General features: G+C 46.2%; 2 protein-coding genes across 2 annotated transcripts in view; both read right to left on the reverse strand.

Annotated features, from left to right (window-relative positions):
- KDM3B (lysine demethylase 3B) overlaps positions 1–3,916 on the reverse strand; it is a 42,662-nt gene extending 38,746 nt beyond the window's left edge. The window contains exon 1 of the mRNA XM_050311916.1: positions 3,731–3,916. Within this exon, the coding sequence (XP_050167873.1) occupies positions 3,731–3,901 (171 nt within the window). The 5' untranslated portion in view covers positions 3,902–3,916. The remainder of the gene's footprint in view (positions 1–3,730) is intronic.
- Positions 3,917–5,495: 1,579 nt separating this feature from the next.
- LOC126638246 (C-terminal-binding protein 2) lies at positions 5,496–16,420 on the reverse strand. Its single transcript, XM_050311967.1, has 9 exons — positions 16,290–16,420; positions 15,632–15,786; positions 15,396–15,540; positions 12,878–13,084; positions 12,055–12,269; positions 11,142–11,272; positions 10,848–10,975; positions 10,184–10,304; positions 5,496–9,144 (listed from the first exon to the last, which is right to left on the reverse strand). Exons 1-9 carry the CDS (start codon positions 16,336–16,338, stop codon positions 8,973–8,975), a joined length of 1,323 nt encoding a protein of 440 aa, XP_050167924.1. The 5' UTR covers positions 16,339–16,420; the 3' UTR covers positions 5,496–8,972.
- Between the last annotated feature and the right edge of the window lie 391 nt (positions 16,421–16,811).

Below are 16,811 nucleotides of genomic sequence, written 5' to 3' on the forward strand. Positions count from 1 at the left end.
TTTGTTAGTTACCTCTCAATTGCCTGCATTTTGGAGGAACAGTCCTTCACCTGCCAGCCCTACTGCCAGCCTTGGTAACACCAGTGCTGAGCTGTCCCACCAGTCCCTCCCACAGCCACCATCTGCCCTCCCTCGCTATTCAGTGAGCACAACACTGGACACCTGAGATGGCACAGGGCTGGGAAGGCTTCTTAGCTTGAGCCTCCACCCCCCTCCTATACCTTGATAACCACATCAAATCTGCTAAGATCCTTTTGAGCATGTTGCAAGTTACAGTGAGTTTCCTCTGCTGCAATTACACTGCCAAAGAAGTGAAGACCTTTTTTTTTTTATAAATCACAGAAACTTACACAAGCTACAAATGCAGAGGTATTCCATTCCCCTCATATCATCCCTGCTCCTTCCATTTCAGTACCACAGCTGGTTAGAGAATATCTCATGACCCTATCAAGCTCTGAGAGAAGTTATCAGTGGAATTACGGAAGACATTCCTTACCATATGAATGCATATTTTTCAGTGTGGATGCCTATCTTGCACGCATGGGAAGACAGAAAGGTCTTCAGAAAACAAGCAAACAAACAAACCAACCCTGTGGCATAACAAGGATTCAGAGTACTGTGTATTTAGGCCACCAATAAAGTATCACAGAGTGAGCAGAGAAAATGTACAGCCACTACTTTTGCAGTCAGTTCCCTTCACAGAATTGTATTTTAATTGCAAAGTGAGTAAAGACGTATTCGAAAAAACATTCAACATTCTGTTTGTTCTTAAAAATCTCTTTTACAACAAGAAGCATTAAATATATTCCTACTGGTCTTACCAACACCCACCCAGCCCAGTGTTCTGCTTTCAACAGCAGCAATATGAGACATTACTTAGGGAGTGAGACGAAGCCTACACCACTGCCTGGGGTCCCTTCTCATGTACTCTTTCAATACCCAAACACATGCAAGTGGAGGGAGAATGATCCAGGAACATGATCACCTCTGCAGAATGGAAGGAAATGAAGAGGAGAGTGGCACAGAAAACAACCTGAATATCCCAGACTCAAAACCCCAGCTTGCTGTGAACCTTCCCACCACTTCCACAGAGTCCCAGCCTGAAAATTCCTCTTTCCATACAGTTTGAAGGCCTCTACAAGTTCCCCATTCAGTCACATTTGGAAACTCTTCAGAATACATACGCACAAGAGGCAAGAACCTCCACACACCTGCCCAACAGACAGGACAGGTTCATTTTCCCATGCGCTTCCCTACCGTCAGATGACTGTCAGGTAGCATTCAAAACCTGCTCAAGGGCACATAAACCTAAATCCAGTCTTGTAGGGTTCCACTATCCCTCACCTACTCCATGTAGCCTCCAGACAGGAAGATATTATTTCTCAATGTGATCTAGTTAGAAAAAACAGTTGAAACACCCTGACATTTACAATTAACTATGAGTTCTGATACCTCAGAAATATAAGTTTACTCCACAATCCAAATAATTTCTAAAATTTTCAGATACATCTAAATTTCTAAATAAAATGTCTAAACTTTATTCAATTAAATCCCTTACGAATAAAACACTCTAGATTACATGTTTTTGTTAGACTGTATAATCTACATATCATGTACTAGGAAAAATGTCTTTAGAATACATTCAATTATGTGCAGATTACTGTAAGAAATAGATAAAAACTCAAGACATAAAAAAACCTTGGATAAAAAAATTAAAAAACCTTGGATAAGACACAAAAGAACCTTGAATAAGACATAAAAAAACCTTGGATAAGACATTAAAAATCCTTGGATAAGACATTAAAAACCCTTGTTTACTCCTGAGTTTTCTGCCTTAGAAATGTGCAAATATTCAGCTGCAGTTTTGTATTTCTAAAAGCCCTACATCAGATTACAGGTAAGTGAAACCATCCTTTCAGGATACCATGAGAAAGCGCAGACTTAAGTAAGTCAAAGAGTAGAAAAGATGTTTTTCCTAGCCTTTTTCTCACCTAGTCCACATTATTACTTGTCCTTAAACGAGTATTTCCTAAGCAGTGGTTGACTGCTTGATGCCAACTCATCACTTCTGACAGAATGAGTTTAAAAAGGACTTTTTTTCTGATGGTACATCATTACCATTGTCACAGCAGCGTTCATTGCACATGGAAGGGTCCATGAAAACACTAAATGTTCCACGTTACTCTGAATTCTGCCTCAAGTATTTTACACGGTTCACATTTTAGAGTTCTTGCACAGATTTCAAGACTATAGAGACAACTGCACCACTGGAACTGTGCTAAGTGGGAGGTTATTGATGAAAGGAGCTGAGGAGAGAACTGCAGTTCTCAATGAAAGTAATGCATTCACACACCAAAAAATCCTATTCTTCCCATGCTGTCTATCAAACACACAAGTTGATTTTTGCTTTGTGAGGGTAGTCTAACAGGTGTCACATGGCTGGACAGCAGTGACTAACTAGGAAACAAGTGCCTACCTCTTACCGAGCAGAGATTCTCAACAAAACCAAACCAAACAAATAAACAAACAAAAACCACCTCCAAACAACAAAGAGGCAACACTTCACCAGTCCTTCCACCAAAATAGTAATTAAAATCAGGCACATGGAAAATTCATTCCATCATACTCATATTTGCAGTGGATGACTCCATAATGCAAGAGCACTGATGGCACACATCTCCAATGCAGTCTGCTACAAGAGGAGCTCTCCAGCTGGGTCTTAGCCCCAATACATTTTCACAGTTCAGACAGTCTCAAACACTTGTCACATTTTCAAGAACTCCATTCTCCACAGGTTTTCCTTTTCTCCTCCTTAAACAGGTACAGCAGCAGCTGGAGCACATCACCACGGCCCTCAGCTGCAGACACAGGGTGCTGGGCCCCCTTTGCAAAGCCAAACCCAGCACTGCTTCCTGCTGACAGCCCTGGGCGCAGCTCTAGAGCAAGGCCAAACAAAACAGCAGCAAGACTGTAGGATGTCAAGGAAACTTCTCAAAGTTGGAAGTCTGCAAAGAAGCCCGAAGAACTTGTCATAGCAACTAATTTCTGATTTTGCAGAAAAGCTAATCATAAAGAGAACTAAAGCTCTTCACAAACACAGAACCTCGTTTTCCCTGCCAGGGGCCATAGCAACAGACACAGCCCTCCGAAGCACACCATCACTTACAGAACTCCCACGTGCAAAGGGAAATAGCACGTTTCAAGATACCAACACCTTTCAAGAGCTCTTTTTAGGGATCTCCACCCAAGTCTTTCACTGACCCATACTAGAAATACACGAAAGAAATGCTAGAGAGTGTTTAAACACACTATACAAAGCCCAAATTCCCACAGCCGAAAACAAAACCTGAGACAGAATTAAGCTGATGATCCTCAACCAAGATTACGCCCTCAACGTATATTTTCATACACCATTTAGCCTTATCAAGAATATTTAACATTTTCCCCGGGGGAGGGAGAAAAAAACAAACCAAACCAAACCAAAGCAAGCAAACCCAAACCCCAGCACTTGGGAGGTGACGCACAGCTCAGCATCCCTGTCCCGGACGCGTCTGTCTCCCGTGTAAGTTTCAGCCCCCGGCCCGGCGCTGCCGGACCCCCCGCACACCTGCCGGGCCGCTCTCGCCGCAGGCCGTGCCCGGCGCTGCACGGGGGGCTCGGGCCGCCGGCACCGCCCGCCCCCGGCCCGGCACCCGCGGGAGCCCCGACCCGCGCCCCGCCCGGGCCTCACCGCCAGGTCCTGCGGCACCGCTCCGCTCATGGCCCGCACGGTGCCGCTCCGCCAGGCCCGCGCGGGCAGCGCAGGCCCCGGCTCCGGCCCCGCCGCCTCGCCCTCGCCCGGCCCCGCCGCCAGCAGCAGCAGGAGGCGCTTCCCCACGGGGGAGGCCGCCGCGTCCGCCATCCCGGCCGGGCAGAGCCGCCGCCGCCCGAGCGCTCCGGCCGCCGCCGCCCGACACAGCGAGAGGCTCCTGCCCCGCGCTGGGCCCGAGCGCCGCCCGCCGCCGTCCCGGCGTGCACCGCGCCGGCCGCCCGGCCCCACAGCGCCCCGCGAGGGACGGGCGGGACCGGCGGTGTGAGGGGAGCGGGGCAGGGAACGGGACAGGGACGGAGACCGGCGGTGTGAGGGGAGCGGGGCAGGGAACGGGACAGGGACAGGGACGGAGACCGGCGGTGTGAGGGGAGCGGGGCAGGGAACGGGACAGGGACCGGCACCGGGCGGTGTGAGGGGAACGGGATAGGAATCGGGGCGGTATGAGGGGACACCGGAATGGGGGAACCGGGGTAGTATGAGGTGACACCGGGACAGAGAACCGGCACGGCGTGAGGGGAGAGCGGGACCGGGGCATTGTGAGGGGCTGCTGGGACCCCGAGAGGGCCGGACATCGGGCAGCAGCCTTCCCGGGGCAGGGCCTCTCACGAACGCCAAGTTCAAAACCTGGACTTCTCACAGAAATTAAGGAGCTTCAGTGCCCGCGTCTGAGGCTGGATCCCACGGCTGGCATGAGGAACTGCACGGCGCCGGCTGCGTTGCTTTCCCGTGAGGCAGATTTTGGAAAGGCATGTATTTAGGGAGTGATTAAGATACAAAATCTTTATGTTAATGAATTCAGCTGTCACGAGGAACTGGTAAATTTGAACAGTTCTCATGCAGCATAGTGCAGTGCCCTAAACCTGCCCCTTTTCAACATGAACCACCACAAAATACTTCAGAATCCCACCACTGGAAAAATAACGTGATTTTACACCTGTTTCTGCTTGTGCAGAAATAGTACCATCCTCTGAAAGATTCCAAGTGGTCCCCATGTCCCCTTCTCGTTCCACCAGCCCAGACCCACATTGCCATGATTAAGCAGGCCGGCATTTCCCATCTCTGGAGCATGGTGGTGGGTATTCCAAAGGCATACAGCGTCAGTTAAGACCAACAGTGACAAAATCCACCAAACCAGGGGGTTCTTAACTGTCATTAATGATCGACCCAAGGAGTGTAGGCCGTAAAGCATGGATTAACTTCAACTTATAAAATACTTAACAACTCTTCTGTGCTAATTGCTAATTCTGTTGCACTAACTTCTATTACAGTTAGAAAACTGAAGTTTCACGGGTTAATTCTGTGTGTTAATTTCAAATACTGTTTTACTGTAGAAGTGTGAAGATAGCTACTGCTGTTAAACTGCACCCTTCAATGGCTGCTAAATTAGGTACAATTCCAACTTGTGGGAAGTCAGGTAAGTAGCCATCAGGTGCCATCCAAAGGTGTCCCTTAAGCTCTGGACATGGCTGCTTCTCCAGTCTGCCACCTTCATGGCCTTGACTGATGGTCAGTGCTCCAGAATCCAAAGAAAGTAATTAGCGTGAGTGGCTGATCCAGGGATCGACTGAGTGGTTTCTCTAATTTGGGAAAAGCAGGATTGATGCAGACACTCACCTGTACAGGTTTTCCACCCTCCCCTTCAATATCGTACCTAAGGCCACCCCTTCCATAGACAGCAGCCATGTTCTTTGGAGAATTTTATTAAAATATATCCAAGAAGTAATCAAACATTTTCTTATGAGTCAGGAGAGAACTGAAGTGAGAAAAACATCTGTACAGAGGACAGTGCTGTAAGTTTTTCTTTACATGCTTTATTTCAATGTTTCACAGTTTAGTCATTGTCTACAAAAATATATTTCTGAAACTCTGAGTCCTCTATAAAAAAAGCTGGTCAGCAGCAGTGACCCTGACAAACAGAATGTACCTTGGGACAGTGTGAGCACCTCCTGTAAGCAGATTAGTGCAGCTAGGGCACTCCTGCCTCACCCTGGGAGACTTCTGTTCTTTGGGATTAAAGCTCTGCACTAGTTCTGAAGGAAGGCATTAAAAAAAAAAATCATTCCACTTCTGTATACTGCACTAAGCTTGGGAGGGGGAGCTGCAAGTCAATGTATCACACAGCAGAAAGTGCTAACAAAGCACTTGGCACTCAGGGAAAGGAGAAGACCTCAGGGTGCTTTAGTACTGGTAAATTTTTCTTTGAGCTCTCTGTTCAGAACAGCCTTTGTCTGGTGATAATAGGTTCAGGCTGTCAGCAGAGGTACAAATGGCAAACAGGCAGAGTAATCCTATAAGCGCAAAGAGAGTCCTTTTCTGAGGACAGGATAAGAGTTCTGTTCATTTTTACCTCAACGTTTTCTGCTGTGGCTTTAATCAAGGGGAAAATTGCCTTCACAACCAATCACAAGTTGTTGGATAGAACAGAGCCACTATCAGTGCTGTCAGCTTCAACTCCTTAGTACCCACAACTGGAAATATTCCTTATAACATCAATTATTTAATTCCTACGCTTACTAGTCAACAGTGTATCTAGCCACCACAAATAAGAACCGAGAAACTCAAGTGTCCCCCAAATGAGATCTTTCTACTCTTCCTCTGCTCAGTTATCTGACTGGTCTACAGAGATACCTGCAGTTAAGAAAAAAAAAATAAATTGCCTCTTTTAAAAAAATAAATCTATCTTGCATTGTGCTCTAGAAAAGACAAGGTCAACGTACTCTGATCATCAAAGCTCATCATTAGAAGCCCCTTACCACAAAATAATCTCAGACCTGAACCCCTAAGCAGGGCAGGAATTTTCAGCAGCAAGTAAGAGTAGTTATTGACAGACTGCTTCCCTAATGTGGTAATAGACAGAAGATGAGCTCTCTGAAAACTCTTCCACACCTGCCTGTCAGAGTTTCCTGAGCCAGCAGCTTGTGAAATCTAGATTTCCTTGAGATTAGAGAATTCAGGAAAGTGCTGCTGGTTATTTTAGGTACATCTGCAATCAATGGGCTTCTGAGCTTTAGGCTTTTGTTCAGAAAAAGTTCTGTAACTCGTGCCTACCACCAGTCCCAGTCTGATCTGCTAAACCTGAGCAGCCAAGGAGGTATATGAATTTTAAGTAGAATCAGCATCATCCACGAAAACACAGAAGCCATGAACCTTCACTGAGACAAATACCTTATCAAAAAAAGACACTCAGCACTAGAAAACTAATACCATTTCACTAATGCTAAACAGTTAAAATGTAAAATCTGTAAGAAAACACCTGAAGTTTACTTCTTGACTATTTTCCTTTCTTGAATTGGTGGAGGGGGTGGAGGAGAAAGGAAAGAATCACTTCACTGTATTAGTAGTAAGCCATTATGTAGAAGGCAGTGTTGGAGAAAAATTTAAAACCAGGAAAAAAAAATCTGAAAACTTACTGATTCCGAAAGCTTTCCTCAGCTTCCCAAACTCAACAGCCTAAACAGAGGATTTTGTCCATACTTCAAGTTGTTTCTCCAGTCTGTTCCCATCTGTTCAGCTTCCAGTCATAGACACACAACAGAGAGAAGAATCAAGGGAAGCTGAGAAACCCACACATAGGGTTTTGCCTCCCATATAGCACCTACTTTATATATCAACATGAACAAATCAATCAGAAATTGTTACGTCTTGTGCACAGAAAGGCTGTAACTAAAATGTAACAAGATGAAATTAAAGGAAGACTTGAAATTACAGAAAAAATTTGTCTTGTGGAACCTCTTTTTCTGAAGACTCCACACCCCACAAAGAAGCAGTTCATATTCAATCATTTGCAAACTGGAAAGGACTTGTCAGCAACTATCCTGCCTTGGCTTCAGGTGAAAAGCTGAGTGTTCGTTCTCCTTTAGTATCACAAAGCCTATTCATGTAAAACAAACCGCTGTCTGGCCTTGCCCTGCCCTGCCATAGAGGTGCAGGATATCAGAGAATCATAGAATACACTGAGGTGGAGGGGACCCATCAGGATCAGAGTCCAACTCCTGGCCGTGTGCAGGAGACCACAAGAATCTCACCAAGTGCCTGACAGCATTGTCCGAACACTTCTTGAACTCAAGACAGGCTTGGTGCTGCGACCACTTTCCTGGGGAAGCTTTTCCAATGCTCAGTCACCCTCTGGGTGAAAAATCTTTTCCTGACTGTCCAAAGCCTTCTCCATCAGCACAGACAAGTGGGATGTCACTTCTAGCTGATGCAGTTATGCAAAAAGAAAAAAAAATCTGTAGCATAAAGTTTAGAATCGCAGCATGATGGATACCTTGTGGATAAACACTGCCACAAACTGAGGTACTTGTATGTGAGGAACCAGCAACTGCAGCTGCACGTTATTGCTACTTGCTGTCTCTCAGAGCAAGCTTTTCCCATTTCTGCATTCTCTTGCCTTTTCCAAGTTACAGACTCCAGGGTGAGCTATTCTGAAGCCTCACCAACACGGTGGCCACCAGAACACATTTGATGACATTTTAATCCCTTCCAAATTATTTACAAGGCTGGCTTTGAGACTGTTACTTTTAACTTCAGGCCTAGAACTGCATAGAGAAAATTTTGTATGGTCAAGAACTAGCAGGGCCTGCGCTACGTCTCTTCTCACAGGAAACATTAATTAAAACAAGCAAAGTAACACACAGAGCTTAGCCTAGGCTGCATTCTATCAAGGGCATAATGAAGACAATAGTCACAACTTCTCCAATTCACTAGTATTTTTTCTAATATTCCAATGGCTACACTTAAAGAGAGGATCAGCCAAATTAAATTTAAGCTACAAGTCACAACTGAAAAGTGTGCACTGAAGTCTGGTGTTAGGAACACTGAGGACCATCCCTGATCAGGCGGCTTCACTTCTATTTTTGAGTGCACAAGGACAGCTCCCTGTCACGGACAACTGAAGCAGATACATGGGAAAACTCATTCATTAAGCCAAGGGGAGGCAAGGTCACTGCTGCCATGCCCCAGAGAAGGAGAAAGATTCATTGAGAGATTATAACTAAAGGGTTACAAAACAAAGGCAAGAACTAAAGTTTGTCGGTAATGAAATGCATTCTCCCGTCCCTTATGAACAGGAAACAGTCTCTGTAGGGTGTTAAAGAAGGTCCTAGGAGGAGATACCCTCCTACTTTTTTCTGCTGCCAAAGGAGAGGAGAAAAAGACGCTGCTATTGGTCAGCAGGAATCTCTCTGTCTGCATCCAGTTTGCTCGTCTCTCCTGGGGAAGGGGTACGTGGTGCAGAGTGAGAAACAGGAGGAATCCCATGAGCTACAATCCCTTCCACTACTGGTGGTTCTGGTAGCCCAGGGGTGGCTACTCCCACTACTCCTGGAGGAAACCTAAAACCAATAGAAACATAGAAGTTACAAGCTTGTCCAACAGTTATTCAAGGAGAAAGGAGCTGTGCCCTCAGACAACTGCTGAATACAGATCCCTCTTTCTAACAGAAATGCTCTGAGATAGAACACAGGAAAAGTGTCCAGAGCTGAAGAGTAGCAGTGATATCCTAATGCCAAATGACACCTGTTCACAGACAGACATAGTCTAAGGTCACACACTAAGCATTTGGATAAAGGTACAAAGTTTATCTCCAGTGGAAAACAGCGTGAGGCACTGTATGAAAGCACCTGGAATTCCCTCCCCATCAGCAGGAGGAATATAAACTGCAGTTATCCTTCACTGGGCTCCAAGACAGAAAAAGTAAGGAGCTGAACTAATAAAACAGCTAGATGCAAGATGAAAAACAAGAGAGCAACACTCATGAATTGCTAATGAACTATTTTTCCATTACATCCATTCTGCCTTCCTGGGCTGCCTTCATAAATATATCTGAACCTCTGTAGATCTTTCATAGAAGGGAAGTATATATTACCTACTTTGCAGATGGGAGAAGAACAGGGGAAGCAGCCTGCCCACAATCACTTGGCAGGTCTCTAACACATAAATAATCTGAAATACACTATATTTAGACCACTGAACAAAATCCACTGGACAATATCTCAATAATAGTCCACATTTGGGCTACGGGCAAGAACTGTCCTTTGTTTATACAGCCCTAATGATATCACAACTTCTAAATGTTAAGTTCCACACCCTTTTTAGGGCATCCAGCAGGCTTTCTTATATTAAGATATCTCTTGGGCAGGTCTTGCAAGGATTTGCAAAAACTGAACTAGTATTCTAGCAGTTGGAACTAAATATGACCGAGTACGTGTTAAATCCTAGAACAGCTTTAGAAGAGCTGCTGTTAAGTTTTGTGGAAGAGCTCATGCAGAGAGTATACAGGAACACAGACATACCTGCTTGCATCTCAAACCCACAGAGGGATGTTGGTCTACTTCAGCAGGAAGATATGCTTGGCCAACCTACAGATCTCACCTGTAAGCTGCAGCTCCGTTGAGTTCTGGGTGGACAGTTGCAGGATCAATACTGGACCACTGAGCTGCTAACAGCAAGTACTCCTTATTAACACAGTTCCTCAAAGCATCAGGTATGTGACCTGCAAGAGCACCAAGAATGACAAAGAAAACCAGGACACAGGTAGGGGAGAGCTTGTTCCCTGCAGCATTTACGAAGGAAATGTGCAACATCTTTTTCATCTACCTCCACAGGATAAGACTGGGCAGGGGAGACTCTCCTTTGAGCACCTGGTCTCTGGAGAAGACAAGAAATTCATCCTTCCTTCCTTCCCACTACCGTGATCTTGGGAAAATTATTGACCACAACCTGCAATTGCTAAGCCTCGCCCTTTTCAAGAGACAACACATAACTACTTCAGGAAAAACACACCAGGTAACTGTCAAAGAATTACTGCAAAGCATTTGGAAGACGTACGTAAAAGGCTTCCCCAGGGATAGAAGGAGTCACTCCAGCATCAGGTGCAAGATTCTCAGAAGGCAAAGATACAATTATGAACTTACACTCCAGTTCCAGAAACCAGTTACTGAGTCCAAGTTTTCAGAACAAGCAGCATAATCCTTGCAGGGAACTAAAAGAACACTAACTCAGCAGCAGCTGCAGAGCACACAATCTCCTTCATTACCTGTAATAGCTCTGCGGATCTCTTTAGCTGCGTCTTCTCTGGATTCAATGGAAGCCTGTTCACTGTACCAGGCAGTGTGAGGGGTGCAGATAACATTGGGTGCATCTTTTAAGGGCCCCTGAGCAAAACTGAGGGAGGAAACAAACAAAAATAAGTGTTTTCTCTCCAGAAGTGATAACCCCATCTGTCCTCTTGGGCATCCCTGTAACCCAAATAACAAAAAATCCCAAGAGAATCATCCAGCTTAGGTGATGTGAGTCACAGACAGCAGCAGGCATGCAGGTACAGTGTTACCTGAAAGGCTCAGACTCATGCACATCCAATGCTGTTCCTCTGATTCTTCCCTCTTTCAAGGCTTGTGCTAAGGCTTTCTCATCTACCAGCCCTCCCCGGGCTGTGTTCACTAAGAAGCAGCCCTGACGCATCTGGAAGAAGAAAAATATTAAGTGCATTGAGAATGAGAGTTTTCATGGAAGCTAAGTGAATCTTGGGAAGTCTACTGGAAATGAGCAGGAGTCTGCAGTGATTAGATGAGGCCTGCAGGAATTAGGAGTGCTCTCACTGCAGTGCTAACCACAGGGGAAATGCCTGCAAGCAATGCTCGAGAAATTTGCTTTAAAAATGAACAAACAAAACCACAAGACACCAAGGGCAAAAGTGGAAGTCTCAAATTCTGCACTCCATATTCATCCTACTACATTAAAAAAGAAAGAGGACATGAATCAATTATCCAGCTATACAAAACTGGACTACAACATCCAGATGTCTCTCATAAAAGCACTGGAAAGTATTCATATACTAGTGGAGTATAGCCCGAGACTGACTTTGCAGTGGGCTTGGGCAGAGAAGCTTTGGCAGAGTTGTGTAGAAAAAGGTACACAGTCCCAGCCACACCACTTCTGGCTCTAACCAGCACATTAAATTACACATTTTAAAGATAGTCTGAAATTACTGAATCACCCAAAATATTCTTTATAAATGATATTACTTGGCAAGAAGAGCCAATCCTATTCCTCTCTTAACATGAAATTCTACACAGCACAAAGCACAGGCACGCGGATCCACACGCTCCCAGCCTCCCGAGGCAGCAGGAGGCACACAACAGAGGCAGCAGGATTCACACGCTCTCAGCCTCTGTGAAAGCAGCAGTTTCTGTTTGCATTCATTTCCACAGCGCTCTGTGGGGGAAATCAAGCTCCTGCTGCACCTGTTTAATAGTGAAGTCATTGATGAGGTGATGGTTATGTTCATTCAGGCTGCAGTGCAATGTGATGCAATCGCTGTGCATTAGTAGATCCTGCAGGGTTCCTACTCGTTGTAAACCCAAGGATCGCTCCACTCCATCCGGCAGATAGGGATCATAGAAAATCACGTTGAAGCCAAAGGACTTGGCTCGCAGAGCCACTGCCTGTCCAACTCGGCCTTCACAAAAGAAAACCCACAATCATCAAGGAAAGGTAAAACAAACTTTAAAGACAAGATACTGAGGTAGACTGGGAGCCTACACTGGAGTTTACTGCCAGGGCCCAAGCTACTGCAGCCCTGGAAACCCCCAGGATTGCCATAGGGATCCAGAGGAGGCTATTCAGTCCTGATCCTATGTGGCTAATTCTAGTCTTTCCCCATGCAATAGCCAGAGCTTAGTCTAGAAGGAGCTCTGTTTCCAAACCAAATCTGGACCCTGAGTCAGAGGTAGTAATAATCTGACTACAAGAACTTGGAGAAGGAATTGGTAGCTTTCAGGAGGCATTGTACTGATACAAAGCCCAACACACGGGGAAACAGTCACCAAGAAGAGCTGTATGAATGTTCCAGTTCTAACCACTTGAAATCAAAAAAAGAATCCCCAATCCCACGCCATACACCCAACTCTTGAAGATATCCAGCATGACAGAATAGGGCACTAGCATTCCTTAGGAGTCAGAGTGTTTCACAAGGCTGTAAAATTATGGCTTTTTTCAGTATGTGACTCTTAGGTTCCCAAAAACTTCCAGAGTTCTCTTTCCAGTGTAACAATGGCTGTCACTTACCCAGTCCAATGATGCCCAAAGTCTCCCCACGGATACGCACAGCGCCTCCAGCCACCTCTCGAATCTGTTCCACACTCGAGGCTCGGTTCCCTTCCCGCAGAGCCTGGTGGAGCCAAGTGACTCGGCGATAGAGGTTCAAGATGTGGCAGAGGGTGGAGTCAGCAGTCTCCTCGACTGAGGAGGAAGGGATGTTGCAAACTGCAATGCCTACAAAGCCACAGAGGTCATATAAGATTTTTAGCCTCACAATACTAAACCAACATAAAGCTCTTTAGGCACAAATCCTGAAAGATAATTCAGTTCTCCGGAACTACTTCTGAGAAGCACAGGATTCATTTCAGAAGCTCATTCTACAACAACACAGATGTGACCAACCAGCTCTGCAATCCCTCAGGAAACACCATTCCTTCCTTATAAATATCCACTTGACTGACACACTCACCAGAAAAAAAAAGCCCAAACAGGCCCAAATGAGAAAACTGGGTCATAAAAGTGATGCAAGAAACTGACTTTTAGGAGATCTGCATTCAAAAAGATGCACTCCTTCCACAGATACCCCTGACAGATTAACTGGCAGACTGAAGAATTAAGACAGATGGCTGAGCTCCTTCATGCATCACAGTCCAGATGCTCACTGCAAGCATCAGCCACCCCAGGAGCAACAATAAGTAACTAACTCATTAAACACAGAGAGAAGCCACAGGAGCCTCTCTATTCACTTGAAATTATGCTTAAAAATAACAATACAACACTACTCTAGAATAACATACAACCACAAGGACCATAAAACCCATGGCTAGAACTATCAGGTAAATTAGTAATGCAAATGAGCTGAAGTCCTAGAAGCATAAATCAATGTCAGAAAAGGGAAAGATGGAACACTGTATCAAAATCTGGTCATTCCTGAGCAGTCTGTTTACTTAAAAAAAAAAAAAAAAAAAAAAGGGAAGGGGGAGGGCTGGCAAAATACCAGGCAACTCTTCTGCCTCAAAAGACCACCACCCAGCTAAAAACTAGGAGTAAAATCTAGGCAGTGGTTGAAGGCATCACTGTTTTGTAAGCCTATTCAGAGGAGATGTTTCACTTAACCCAGACCATGCTTTCCCATAAGAACTGCAAGAGCAACGGCCACAGACAATCCCAGATATCTGACTCCTCCTCTCTATCAAATCATTTCCAATTGTGCCATAATGCCATACAGACAAGTTGGAGAATGTGGGGAGGGGTGATAGGAAACCCCAAGTTCTCTTAATCTCACTGGTTACCATCTCACTCAACTCTAGACAAGCCTCATGCATCCATCTGTCACACTGCTAGACACATGCAATGTCTAGCATGTCTTAACATGCAATATTATGCTTAAATGTAAGAAAACACAAACAACAGCCCTTTGGTCTGAAGATTCTGAACACACAAGGAACAGTATCTTACCTCGGAATGAATTAAAGAGCCTGGCTAAGCTTGAAAATAACCGTTAATTGTCCATGAAAAGCAAATCTGGCCATGCATAAGGGTCATCATACTATTGCTCCAAGCAAAAACAGCAAGGAACGGCCTGATGGTGAAAGAACTTTGACTTATTTCACCTTGGGTTAATGAGCATTAGAAAGCTCTGAATCTGAACGAATCCAAAATATGGATGGTGACTTTAAGTAGAGAAACCTGAGACTAGATCAGGTTCCAAACTCAGCCCAAATATGTAAAGGTTGGATGAAAGCCAGGGACCTTGCCAGGAACTCTTGAGACTATTCCCTGGAATCATCCAGATGAGAAGGCTCTTTAGACTCAGTTCAAGCACTGGCCAAATACACACTCTTCATTTACTTGCAATCCATCTGTTCTTACAGATCTGAACACTGTAATGTCTATCTCCATTTTATATACAAACACCTATACTTGATTTAAGCTTAACCTGATCTACCTTACATTGAGGAAGGTTTCAAATCCCTGACATTGAAAAAATTTGACAAAGAAGGGGCACGGTAGTTCAGTGATCCATCTCACCTTGGAAGTCTCACTGCCATGTGTTTAAGATATAGCAGCTGTTTGTCACCTGGTCCGGAGGTTCTTCACATGCCTAGGGCTCTACAGGGATCACTAATAAAGTTTTGAATCAGAACCTACCTGCACATACAAAATTAACAGGAAAACTCATCAAGCATTTACAGTGAGTTTATCCTGCATCAGCATTTGCAGGCAGCTTTCAGACAGCAGTTTGCTAAATGCTCACAAAAACCCCAGGGTTGCCTCACCAAAAGTTATTTAGACCCCATATTCATTTCTGAATCCCTCACAATAACAAAGACACCAATATCTATAGAAGAGCAAGCTGAGAACTGAGAATCTTTCTTCCAAGGCCCAATATTGATCAGCTTTCTCAAGACGGCTGATACTGAGCAACCCCAAATCTTCACAGAGAACTTTTTAATGCACTCAGCTATAAAGCACAAAAACACATGCAGTGTTCCACCCCACGTTCAGTTCTGATTGCAACACACACCTACTGGTGCCATCATACCTAATTCTGCAGCAGATTTGATGTCAACATTGTCATAGCCACTGCCAATACGCACAATGACCCTGAGGGCTTTGAATTTCTCCAGATCCTGACGAGAAAGGGTAATGGTGTGATACATCAGAGCTCCTACTGCCTCATTCAGCACCTATAACAAAAACCAGTCCAAATCAGTATCTGCTTTGGTTACCAAGGAGGCAGAGCTCTGCTTCTGAATGTTTGCACATTTTCTTGCCCACCTTTTCATGGATTTCCTGAGTTGACTGAGCATCACAAAATGCCACTGTAGCTACATCCTTCAAGATGGGCATCTCCACAGTGCAATCTCGTCCATCTAGGAGTGCAACCAGTGGCCGTGCTGGCATTGGACCATTCACAATAGGAGGCCGTATGCCTATTAGGAAAGTCAGCAAGAGTGATTACGTGAAAGACAGGAATTCAGGAACCCTCCTCTGCCAGTCCAGTAAGTCACTAATAGTATTTAGAAACACGTTAGGCAAAGCAAAAGACATAAATAAATAAGAAACAAACACAGGGAAAAGAAGCTGGAAGAAAATATAACCACCTCTGCCACCACTAAATAAAGGAAAATAAAGCGTGTTTTATCAGTAATGAGATAATAGAGGTGCTCTACTCAGAAGAGCATCATCTTACTCCAGGCTCCTGAAACGAGTTACAAAGTCGGTTCAGGCCTCCCCATTACCGTGCCCAACCCTCCATCGCAGCCCAGACACTGTTTCCTCCTTGAGGGCGAAAAACTTGTATGCTCTCGGGCCCTCCGACGCTCACCGGCAGCCACCCCTTTCTCCCAGGCCGCAGCAGCCCCCGCGGGCGGCGGGGCCCGGGCAGGGCCGGTGCCGCCCCCGCCACTGCCCGGGCCCGCCCGCCCCGCCTCACCTTCGCAGATCCGGTCCAGCCGCTGCCGCTTCACTTTGTGCCGGTCCATGGGCCGGGCGGGACGCGCCGCCCTGGGCGCCGCAGGGACCGGGAGCGGGACCGGGACCCGTCACCGCCGCCCGCGCCGCGCCGCGCCGGGGGGAAGCGGAAGGGCCGGGCCGGCCCCGCCGGCAGCGCCGCGGCCGTTTCCGCTTCCGCACCGCGGGGCGGGACCGCCCGATGGTGCCCGGCGGGACCGCCCGATGGGGGCCCGACACTCGCGGGGCACGGCCGGGCCGGGGAGGGCGGCTCAGGAGACTGGGAGGATCCTGGGATCAGCCTCAGGGTTTCCCGGGAAGCTCCCTACGGGGAGCCTTTCCAAGCAGCCCTGCCCCTGCGCGGCCGCGTTCGCAGCCGTGTGTCCCACTCCTGTGCCGCGCCCCCGGGGCTGGGGCTGGGCCAGCGCCGCGGTACCGGCTCAGAGAACCCGCTGCACGGATCGCCACAAGGACGGGGGGAGGGACAGCACCAAGCAGGTGCTGA

This window comes from Myiozetetes cayanensis, unplaced genomic scaffold, assembly GCF_022539395.1.
Source record: "Myiozetetes cayanensis isolate MyiCay16 unplaced genomic scaffold, myiCay2020 scf17, whole genome shotgun sequence".
Classification (NCBI taxonomy): Eukaryota; Metazoa; Chordata; class Aves; order Passeriformes; family Tyrannidae; genus Myiozetetes; species Myiozetetes cayanensis.